The sequence below is a fragment of the Montipora foliosa genome, chromosome 8 (genome assembly GCF_036669935.1).
Source record: "Montipora foliosa isolate CH-2021 chromosome 8, ASM3666993v2, whole genome shotgun sequence".
In the NCBI taxonomy this organism is placed as follows: Eukaryota; Metazoa; Cnidaria; class Anthozoa; order Scleractinia; family Acroporidae; genus Montipora; species Montipora foliosa.
The window spans coordinates 20,413,482-20,425,961 of record NC_090876.1 but is presented as its reverse complement, the minus strand read 5'-3'; the positions used below and the strand labels follow the sequence as shown (position 1 = coordinate 20,425,961).

The following is a 12,480-nucleotide window of genomic DNA, read 5'->3' as shown; positions in this document are numbered from 1 at the left end:
GAGCCATCACCCAGAGCCTCCATCCAGACCAAGAGATTATGAAGGTAAGAGAAGTAATCCCTCATACTGGCCCTATTCCCATCGTAAGCCCTCTTAAGTTATTTTTAGATGTCCTGCGAGATCCGGTATTCCCACGAGGGTTAACTGATAGCCAATCACATGTCCTCATTTTTACCAATGTTGACAGTTGAGCGAATTCCCACGCAATGATTCGCGTCGTTCGCGATTTACCATCAAACAAAAATAACGGAGGATGTTGAAACAAACGCGTATATACATTTTGTGGACGAACGTGACTTGTTGACTGCAGAGTTAACCGATTACAATGACTTATGTTTTGAAACCTGTATCTTGGAAGGAGCAACTTATGTAACCGACAGGATTTTGTACAGAATAGTCGATAAGTACGATCTCCCTGACTTTAATAAACGCATTCTCGGTGTCCTTTGCAGGATTAAAATATGATGACTTAATTCTTATATGGTGATAGAGTCGGCAGATAGAGCTCTACAACAGTACCAAACATGAAAGGAAAACTTGAATCAAGCGTCCGATAAAAATGTTTGAACCCGTGTTATCGGATTCAAGTGAATTTGCAAAGCACGTATGTTAAATATAGCTGTCTCCTTAAAAAAAGATTTAACACGGTTTCGTATATGGCACAACCTTGAATGTGGTATCATTAAAACCTAGACAATTAAGCGATTTCAGTTATAGATGTTTGAAACCTGTATCTTGAAAGGATCGAGTTTTATAAGCGACAGAATTTTGTAAACATTGGCAATTCGCAGTCTACAGTCAACAAGTAATATATCGCTGACTTGTTTAACGCGTTCTTGATTTTCTTCGCGGGATTAAAATATGACGACTTAATTCTTAGATATTCATAAATTAGACAGATATCAGACATGAAAGGAAAACTTGAACAGACAGTGCGATAAAAATGTATGGACAAGTGGTATCGCATGGAAGTCAATTTGCAAAGCACGCATGTTAAATACACCTGCATCTTTCAAAATTATTAAACTCGGTTTCGTACATTGGACAGTGTTGAAATTGAAATCACTGTAAACAACACAGTTAAGCGATTTGAATGATATATCTTTGCATCTTGTATCTTGAAAGTAACGAGTTTTATAGGCGACAGAATTTTGTACATAATGAAATATCGCGGACTACAGTCACCAAGTAACATATTCCTGACTTGGTCAACGCGTTCTCGATTTTCTTAGCGGACTTAAACTATGGTGACTTAATTCTATGATATTCCTTAAATTAGACAGCTAACACTTTCAAACAGTACCACACATGACAGGAAAATTTCAATTGACCGCACGATAAAAATTTTAAAAACCGTAAGATCGGATTTAAGTAATTTGCAACGCACGCGTAAAATATAGCTCCCTCTTACAAATTGTTTAACACGGTTTCCTACATTAGACAATCGTAAAATTGGTATCAGAGTGAATTATACAGTTAACCGATTTCCATGATATATGATTGCAAACTGTATCTTGACAGGGGCACCCAACGAATCTGTTCCTCACATTATCTGTTCCCCAGAGGAATCTTGCTGGCTGGCAAAAATACAGGTGTTTCGATTAGCTGGCTGGGAAATTTTGTTATTGATAGAGGTTTTGCCTGGGAATTACTGACTTTTTCTAGCATTTCAACCCGAGCTGGCTGTAGAAACTCTGAAGACCGAGGACGACTAAAAAAAAAAAAAAAAAAGACCCCTTCCCTCTCCCAGAGAGTAGTCACAAACATACGACGGCTGGTCAGAGTGATTGCGCATGCGGAAAAAACCGGTTTTGTCCCGGTTTTGTCGCTTTTATTCGGTCGTTTCGGATCGAGGGATTTGAAAGCGCGCGGAATTCCTGGCTGGGAAATAAATTTGATCAGCTGGCTGGGAAACCAACCAATTTATCTAGCTGGCTGGGAAATTTCTTGTGTGTCTTGCTGGGAAAAAGGAACAGATAATGTTTTCCCAGCAACACTGAAAAACACCTGAAAATGCCTTAATAACATTTATTTTCATTAACTGGTGTATAATAATACATTTTACAACAAATTGGTCGTTGGGTGCCCCTGTCTTGACAGGGACGAGTTTTGTAAGCGAAAGAATTTTTGTAGACGATGAGAAAGTGCGCACTATAATGGACAAGTAACGCAATGCAAGGAAGGTAAACATATCTGCATCTGTCAAAATTATTTAACACGGTTTGATAGATTGGAAATTCTTCAAATTGGTATCACTGTAAACTAGGCAGTTAAGCAATTCCAAGGATGTATGTTTGAAACCTGTATCTTGCAACAATGAATTTTATCAGGCCATGAAACTCAATTTTGAAAACGGAGAGTGGTATCGTACAGAGTGATTTTCTGCACTTTCCCTCCTCCACGAAACTTCCACGTAACGCGCGCGGTAACATTATCCGCGGGAAAATTGATATCATCTAAGAAGAACTTAGGAGGATTTCCGATGGGAATAGGGCCAGTATGAGGGATTACTTCTCTTACCTTTATAATCTCTTGTCCAGACAAAATCCATGAGTCAACCTTTGCCCGTACCTTTTTATTTTTAGAAATGGAAATGTTTTCCGATCACGGAACATCAACATTCCGTGATCGGAAAACATTTCAGGGACGCGCATGGTTTAACACCTACCAACTTAATTAAGAACTTTAAAGTCCTAAAGAAATGCCGTAGCAAACTCGATTGTTTGATCTATGAAATGCTTTGGATTAAGAACAAAGGACCGAAACTGAACATGCAAACGGATTCCATTCGCGCAAAACTTTTTACCTAAATGTTTTCATGCTAATTTATTTTCTCACTTTCTAAATCTATAAATATGCCTTTCCGTTATTTCTAATTTATTCATTTTACAATGATGACATGAAGTCGTCGAAAGGTCATGTTATTTTACTATCGTTAATTTTCTTGCTTAAATGTTTATCTAAATCGTTTGTTCTGATTGGACGGCATAATGAATTCGCGGGAATTCGAACGCCTAAAAATAAAAATAAAAAAAAAGAGACGGGCAAAGGTTGTCTGCAAGGGTTTATATGGGAGATTGACGCTCCGGGTGATGGGCTCCTGATATTGGACATCCATGTTTTGATCAATTGACAAAATCCATTGCCAAACTGGTGAATTCCAAAGTAAATTTCACTCGAAAAACCGATATCCTACTCATCGCTTCGTGATTCATGCGATATCGCTTTTAGCATAAAATTTACCGTGGAATTCACCAGTTAGGCAATGATTTTTTCTGTACAAGAAAGCAAAGAGTATGATTTAATTATTTTTAAAGCAGCAACCGGAAGCATCAAAACGCGGAGAATTCGAAACCTTTTGTTTTCACTAACCCTATAGGCAGTAAGAATAAAAAAGCAGGGAGCTCCGCTTTTAGGCTTGGCTAAATCTATATATTAGCACCTTAAATCGACTAAATTCAACTCTCTCGGGGATTGGAAAAAGTGTCCGTTAGTAAAACTGCTCGCTTACGAGAATCATTCCCATTAGAGGACACCAAAGAAAAATATGGTGGATGTGCCCCTACGGGAGAGTTAATTAGGGGGTGTTAATTGTACACGTTTTCTTGGGTAGCCAAACAAAACAAATGATACTCTTTGTTGATGGTAAAGAATGTTAAAACTTGGAAATATAATCATATTCAACAATAATTTTGCTGCCATCTATACATGTAACTTTGGTACTTAATGAGCATCCGAACATAAACAAACAAGGTACTATCGTGACTAGAGAAAATTACTAATTAATAGGCAAGCTAAAGCGTAGCTAATTTGCTTATTCGACTGCAATTTCACCGTCAAACAAAGCAGCTCACGACTGGACATCCATTTCATTTTCCAATCAAAACCAGTACCTAAGTCAGCACTCAACTTTAAAAAAAAGAATGCTGATGTCCATGAGCTCTAAAATTAAGCCCGCGATAAGGTCACGTGATACTGTCAGCGTATACCTTGTTTTGACAGGTGCCAATAAGCCATCACTTTGTCCAACATCAAAGATGTATGCTGTAAACTACAATCATGGACAAAAGTGTTGGAATGGTAGGTTCACCCCACTCTCCTTATCAATGTTGGATTTTCAAGGGAGAACTCCAACATTGAAGAGAAAGTAAAAGAAAAACTAACTGGATTCTGGTAGTTGTCGTCAAATGACGTGAAAGTTGCCTATTTTTAAAAACATGTAGTTTTCCAAAGATTGATACGGGAAGATGAAAGTGAAAGTGAGAGATTTCGAGGCAATGAAAGGCATAGACTACATTACAGAGACTAACACAGACTAACACATACCGTGCATTTTACCTTTCGACACACCCATCCGAAAAATTGGCTTTTGCCCTGAGCGGGACTCGAACCCACGTCTCCCTGATTACTAGTCGGGTATGCTAAGCCACTACACCATCAAGGCCACCACGCTGGCAATGCAGCAGATTAATGGGGCGACTTAGCAGCGTGGGGATCCCTAGGGCCCAACTTTTCTTCACTTGAGTGTATATCCTCGCCTCTATAACCCCAGACAGGGCTTAGAACACATGAAAGTGAAAGTGAGAGATTTCGAGGCAATGAAAGGCATAGACTACATTACAGAGACTAACACAGACTAACACATACCGTGCATTTTACCTTTCGACACACCCATCCGAAAAATTGGCTTTTGCCCTGAGCGGGACTCGAACCCACGTCTCCCTGATTACTAGTCGGGTATGCTAAGCCACTACACCATCAAGGCCACCACGCTGGCAACGCAGCAGATTAATGGGGCGACTTAGCAGCGTGGGGATCCCTAGGGCCCAACTTTTCTTCACTTGAGTGTATATCCTCGCCTCTATAACCCCAGACAGGGCTTAGAACACATGAAAGTGAAAGTGAGAGATTTCGAGGCAATGAAAGGCATAGACTACATTACAGAGACTAACACAGACTAACACATACCGTGCATTTTACCTTTCGACACACCCATCCGAAAAATTGGCTTTTGCCCTGAGCGGGACTCGAACCCACGTCTCCCTGATTACTAGTCGGGTATGCTAAGCCACTACACCATCAAGGCCACCACGCTGGCAACGCAGCAGATTAATGGGGCGACTTAGCAGCGTGGGGATCCCTAGGGCCCAACTTTTCTTCACTTGAGTGTATATCCTCGCCTCTATAACCCCAGACAGGGCTTAGAACACATGAAAGTGAAAGTGAGAGATTTCGAGGCAATGAAAGGCATAGACTACATTACAGAGACTAACACAGACTAACACATACCGTGCATTTTACCTTTCGACACACCCATCCGAAAAATTGGCTTTTGCCCTGAGCGGGACTCGAACCCACGTCTCCCTGATTACTAGTCGGGTATGCTAAGCCACTACACCATCAAGGCCACCACGCTGGCAACGCAGCAGATTAATGGGGCGACTTAGCAGCGTGGGGATCCCTAGGGCCCAACTTTTCTTCACTTGAGTGTATATCCTCGCCTCTATAACCCCAGACAGGGCTTAGAACACATGAAAGTGAAAGTGAGAGATTTCGAGGCAATGAAAGGCATAGACTACATTACAGAGACTAACACAGACTAACACATACCGTGCATTTTACCTTTCGACACACCCATCCGAAAAATTGGCTTTTGCCCTGAGCGGGACTCGGGAAAGGTAAAATGAGCGGGAAAGGTAAAATGCACGGTATGTGTTAGTCTGTGTTAGTCTCTGTAATGTAGTCTATACCTTTCATTGCCTCGAAATCTCTCACTTTCACTTTCATGTGTTCTAAGCCCTGTCTGGGGTTATAGAGGCGAGGATATACACTCAAGTGAAGAAAAGTTGGGCCCTAGGGATCCCCACGCTGCTAAGTCGCCCCATTAATCTGCTGCGTTGCCAGCGTGGTGGCCTTGATGGTGTAGTGGCTTAGCATACCCGACTAGTAATCAGGGAGACGTGGGTTCGAGTCCCGCTCAGGGCAAAAGCCAATTTTTCGGATGGGTGTGTCGAAAGGTAAAATGCACGGTATGTGTTAGTCTGTGTTAGTCTCTGTAATGATACGGGAAGAGTTTCCAGAAAATAGTTTCGCGGGTAGTTTTCCAAAAATGCGCTTGACAAATAGTATCAAAACTATAAAAACATATAGTTGTAAGGGACTGTGCAATAATTATCTGTCGAGGGTTCTTACTTTAATGGGGGGAGGGCTTAAGTAAAATTACAGTGTAGGTTGGGGGGGGGGGGGGAGCAAGATGTTAGTTCCTTACACATGCATGGAGGGGGTTAAAAGTTATATTGAGATTTGGTTACTAATTTCAAAAGCAAAACACTCAAGTAATGCATAATTCATTCAAGCTCAATATATATCGCACACTACATTTACCAACTACAACCTTTTTCAATTACCATTCAAATGATGCATATTAAGCTATTCAAACTGAATACCTTTTGAAATCAAAGACCAGTAAAAATATCAAAAACGGCAACTTATGTAGGGACAGGCCATCCCTCATAAGTTGAAAAACTAAAAGCTTTCAAAAGAGGCTTTTTTTCCGCCGATGTGCCTCCGTGCTCATGGCATGCATGTAATCATAGTTAATGCATGGAGATGGTTATGAAACTCGACAAGTTCTTTTGTTTGATGTGTTTGTCTGTATTTTTGACCTTGACCTTGCACAAAACACACCTTTTTTTGAAGACGAGAACCAAGCAAATCCTTTGATTAAATTATGCGCATCTAATTTGCGAACCCGTGCGAAGCGAAAATAAAAATTGTGCAGGGTCACGGTCAATTCAACATCGATTGCAACATTGTTCTCGCTTTTGACTGAAAGGTTTTAAGGTTTCATAACCAGTCCCTCGATTAACTTTGACGTAATGCAGGCCGGAGCTTTTTGGCGCTTAATGTACAATTTAATATGTACTCCTAGTTTCTAGTTCTTTTACCTAATTTATTGCATCGTATCTTTTGTAGATATAAGGCCCAGTTCATTTTGAACACGATGTAATTAGCTTAAATTATTTTTATTTAATGCCTATATACTTGTAAAATAATTTCGTAATCCGCTTATTTCAAAGCCGGGCTTAAACCAGACTTATGCTGAAACTCAAACAGGATTTGTCAACCTGGGTTTCCTCCTCATGACCTAAATATCACATATGTGTTTTTTCATTGAATACTTATTGACAAGGATAAAACAGAAGTTGTGAACAAGCTCCTCAGCTTCCCCATGCAGTAAAGTATTTACAAGCTAATTGATCACGCAAGCATGATTTGACATTTTGTGAAGTAAATATGTAGAGAGTGTCCTTGGCCAATATTATCTAGTCGATATATTCTATAAATCTCTAGGTTGTAGTCATTCGCGAGTGCTCGAAACGGAAAATACCATAAAACTCCTTGTTTGTCTACCCAAATTTTAAATAAGCATTGTTTCCAGTTTCTCTTGGGACTTAACATGGTTCCAAGAGAAAACAAAAACAATGCTTATTCAAAATTGGGGTGGACAAACAAAGAGTATTATGGTATTTTCCGTTTTGGGCAAAACGGTTTCCTCCTAAGTACTGAAATATTATAGTAGTTATTTCATCTTAAAAGGGGGAGGTGGGGAGTTCAAGTTATTTCACAAACAAAATAATAAAAACATACAGTTTTCCAAAATGCGGTCGACAAATGATACCAAAAATATAAAAGCATACAGTTGTAAAATCACATGAAACGAAGACATAATCGTCGCCTTGCTCGCTTAGCGAAAAGCAAGCTTTTCTACTAAGCTTCGCCCCACGTTAGCGACTAAAAATTACGCTTCTCCATACCCTGATCGAAATTTTTGATTCATGCTTTGCTGTGAAGAAGCTATCCTTGATAGGCCTCCCCAGTACCGAGTTAAAAAACAAATGCTCGAATAAAAATAATCAGTACAGGAGTTGGGTTGGCAAGAGACCTTATTACCAAAAGTGGTCTTGTGCCCCCAACTCCGAAACTACTAGTGACTGCATCACGGGGAAGCATGGGAAAAAGCGCTGGAAATGACGAAAGCGTATTCAGACAAGTTCCCGTTCCTGGGAAAGGTGCCCGAGTACTACCCTTGGAAGTAGTGCCCGTAGATCTCAATTTTTTTGCTCGGGCACCAACAAAAAGATATGTTCAGACTAGTGCCCGTTCCCGAGAACCGGTCACGGGCACCTTGGTCTGAACGGGGTTTTACACTCTTACATCCCGGTGACATAGTGTGTAGTTTGTGAAACGTGACAAAAGGCAGTCAAAACGGATACACGGTCGTTAAGTACTCATATAACTTTACAGCTCATTTCTTCTGTACTAGGCTTTTCACTCGCTTCGCTAATCTTGGGAAGAAAATAAATTTGATTCAATTTCATTGTTAAGACATTCGCTCCATGATTTATATTTGCATATATGAATGGGCGGTGTAATGCAAATACAAATTCCTAGCCTGGTTTCAAAAGCGGCAGTAAATATCGACTTCTTTAATTAAAAAAACGGAAGATGATGGACATACCTCATGACAGGGGGACTTGTTTGCTTCATTTGAACACGAAAATACCGCCCTGACCAGGCCAAGAACATGTTGCAAAATTGTTGAGACACTTTCATTAAAAGACACCTTTTCTAGCTTCCAATACCCGCCGTATCTAGAATTTAAACCTTTCCCACTTCCCTTACCCTCTCTCCCTTTCAATGTTGACTGTTGAAGTTTGCAACAATTTTTTTGTCTTGCTAGCAACACTGATAAGGGGGGAGGGGGCTGCAGTGTGAGAGATAATAGGTAAATTAATAACGCCCCAAGAAGGTGAAGTGTCTCCACTATTTTTGCAACTTGTTGTAGCTACCTTGACATTTAAGAGATGTAGATAATATTTATCGTCCCTTTGACTTCTTACTCAGGGAACTCTTGCAAACAATGTTGAGTCATCATTAAAACGGCATTAGACAATTGCACCGATCTTCCGCGGTTCTTTTTCCTCTATCTAGTCTATACGGCTATTTGCAAGAATATGGGGTGTGCTACAATAAACAGTTCGCTCCATCGGAGGCACAAAGAAATCTCAATCCTTTCGAAATCAAGGCATTGGATTGCAATCAACGCTGGCCATTATGTTTCAAACTTGAAAGCATGACCACCAAAAGAAGCAAACATAATTATAAATCATACCTGAAACAATAAACACACAAGCAGACAACGTGAGAAAAACACCACGGAACATCCTTACATTGGCGCTGAAACTTGCATGCAGCTCTCTGCGAATCTGATACCTATTTTACGAAGGAAACTTGAGATTTTTTTCTATTTTTGCCCTACAAGGAAGATTTCCGTTTATTGCTTTTGTTATTTAAATGTGCCAACCACAGGAGCAAAAGACCCTTTGTTTCTACAGCCAATGATGCTCTGGTTGGCACATTAATGACAATAGGTGACGTCAACGATATCTTCCCTCATGAGGGGACGCAAATCGTCTACACGGTAACTATCCTGGAGAGTCCCATACATTCTGTATGGGACCTTTTTAGCGCTCCAGGTAACTTCCATAATACTGTTGCTGCTGACATCGATGTGACAGATTATTGATTTTGCAATGTTTTGTTTGCAGGCTTATACTTGTCATCAAGTGTTATTGAGACTGCTCTCAGTTTTCACGAGAACAATGAAGTTTTCATATATAGAGAGATCGGATGCAACAGCACGTGTTCAACCATTTCGCTCTTTTTGCTAGTTTATCGACGGCGGGAATGCCACAATAAAATGCCAGCAGACCTTGAAGGCTCCGTGGCGTTTTTTCTTTTGAGAATACAGCATTTGGAGTTTCAAATTTCGCCTTGTGTGACACAAAAACAGTAACTGATAAAGCTGTCTGGTTCAAAAAACGGTTTCGCCTTGTGATTTTTGGCAATTAACCATTAAAAGCTGTAGAAGACATGTTTATCCTGAATGACGTGTTTCAGCAAATAACTTAAAAACAATGCGCCAAACAGACTTGAGACTTGGAGCAGTTATTTTTGTATTAGTCTTTTGTAACATTTCATTTTCTTGACTTCTTTCTTAGAAAGGTTTCAGATTATTTTTTTTACTACCGTAGGTGACAGCGAAAACACTCTCAGTGTGTTCATTTGCCCATTGCGAGTCAACACCCGCCATTAGAAAGCACCGTTTGGGAATTCCAACGCCATTCCTCCCAATTTAGGAATTAATCAAAGGAGAACTGTGAAGAAGTCGGGGATACATTGCTTACAAAATGGAAATTCTGTTGCGATCAGTTGCTTTCTGTTCTGAGGCTTTCTGGCCTCAACTATGTAAACACATACGAATGCCTCAGTTTGCGAAGTAAAAACAAGGATTTGTTTCCAAATCCTTTCAACCTTTCACGAAATCTGGAACGTATCATGAAACATGTCGTATTTAGCTGCATTTTATAGATGCAAAAGAGCCAGGTGAAAACAATCGCCAACCAGTGTTGTCGACTCCTTTAAGCGTTTTACGAGGTTGTTAAAAGCATATGAAAGTACCAGAGGATCACCATATTCCGAGGAAAGAATAAATTGACCTCTTAAGCTTGTAAGTTTTGTTTTCCCACTGGTCACGGTTACTCTATAGAGAAGGGTTTCTTTCAAATGTCGTCTTATGTTCGTGCTCGTAAAAAAAATGAGTCAACAGTTACCCTGGGTTAAGCCATTTACGAACGAAAATACGGAAATTTCGTGTTAAGGAGAATTACCTTAAGAAGTTCACGCGGTATGCAACGCGAAAACGTTCAAGCTAAAGAGGTCAATTCGTGTTTGATTCTTATCGTAAAGGAATGCTCCACTGTTCAACTACAATAAGATGAAAGCAAAAACATCTGGATATTTCTCAACTATGTAAACACAGCCATCGAGAGCTTTTCAACCCATCTTTTACATTTAAGCACCCTTTAGCCTTTAAATGTGTCAAAAGTATACCTTATAAGTATTGATTATAACCAACAGAATGATGAAATAATACTAAAAAAAAACTAAAGGAGCAGTAGTTTGCTTTAGGTGAACACAGTTGTCACTGTCCACGGCAATCTCACCGCGTGCTCCTTTGCAAATGCGAGTGGACCTGTGAACTTGGCAGATCGACGACCAAGTGTCTCTTCTGCATTCACATAGCACAGTGACACCTTAAGTTTTCCACTGAAAAATGGTTCGATATCACATGCTGACTGCAACGAGTATCAATCCCGTCGGAACGAACGAGAAGCAGGGGCACCCAACGAATCTGTTCCTCACTTTATCTGTTCCCCAGACGAATCTTGCTGGCTGGCAAAAATACAGGTGTTTCGATCAGCTGGCTGGGAAATTTTGTTATTGATAGAGGTTTTGCCTGGGAATTACTGACGTTTTCTAGCATTTCAACCCGAGCTGGCTGTAGAAACTCTGAAGACTGAGGACGACTAAAAAAAAAAAAAAAAAAAAAACCCCTTTCCTCTCCCAGAGAGTAGTAACAAACATACGACGGCTGGTCAGAGTGATTGCGCTTGCGGAAAAAACCTGTTCAGCTGGCTGGGAAACCAACCAATTTTATCTAGCTGGCTGGGAAATTTCTTGTGTGTCTTGCTGGGAAAAAGGAACAGATAATGTTTTCCCAGCAACACTGAAAAACACCTGAAAATGCCTTAATAACATTTATTTTCATTAACTGGGGTATAATAATACATTTTACAACAAATTAGTCGTTGGGTGCCCCTGGAGAAGAAGTCGAAGAATATTTCAACATATTACGTTGCGGCATTACTTCGGAAAGTGAACCGTCGGAGAATCGTTATTGATCGTTGCTATATCGATTTCAATTCAACTGAGTGAGTAAAAAATTGGCATGTCTTGAAAAAATCGATAATGGTCGTTGACTTATCGATTAGCTTACATCTGAGTGAGTAACGAATTTGCATATTCTGACCCCTAGCGATAGTCGTAGATACGCTTCGCGTATCCACGACTAAAGATAGGTCCCTCGGGGCACATGTGCTTACGGGTATCGGAATGTTACACCATTAACATTGTCTGTGTGCTTGTCTGTGTTTTTGTGATGGGCGTTGACAATGAATGCTTGGAATGCACGAAGGGCATTGCAATTAAGTTTTTCAGATTCGAAATTCGAAATTCGAAAATATCAGACATCTTACTGAAATATCAACATGAAAGCTTATTGTAACAGTCACCAAAACTGATAGATGCATTTATCGGGAAAATAAAAAAAAAACGAAACACATGTAATGAGCGAGAGGTAGTAAGGTGTGCAAAGAGTCACGATGGAATCCGGCAAGACCTAAGAAGAGCACTGGTAATTCTCAAGGTTTAATACAGTTATCAAATAATTCTGTATCGCTGGCGATGTAAAAAGAGAGAAAACAAATAATGAGCACGTCACTTGATAGGAACAGGTAGCTTCATTTGCGTGAGCGATGTTAATGATACTTTACCTCCCGATTTTCCCGCGAAAAT

At 40.1% G+C, this 12,480-nt stretch overlaps 1 protein-coding gene across 1 annotated transcript in view; it reads right to left on the bottom strand.

Annotated features, from left to right (window-relative positions):
- LOC137967385 (lymphocyte antigen 75-like) overlaps window positions 1-9,307 on the bottom strand; it is a 242,690-nt gene extending 233,383 nt beyond the window's left edge. The window contains exon 1 of the mRNA XM_068813925.1: window positions 9,176-9,307. Coding sequence (XP_068670026.1) covers window positions 9,176-9,227 — 52 coding nt within the window. The 5' untranslated portion in view covers window positions 9,228-9,307. The remainder of the gene's footprint in view (window positions 1-9,175) is intronic.
- Window positions 9,308-12,480: the final 3,173 nt, after the last annotated feature.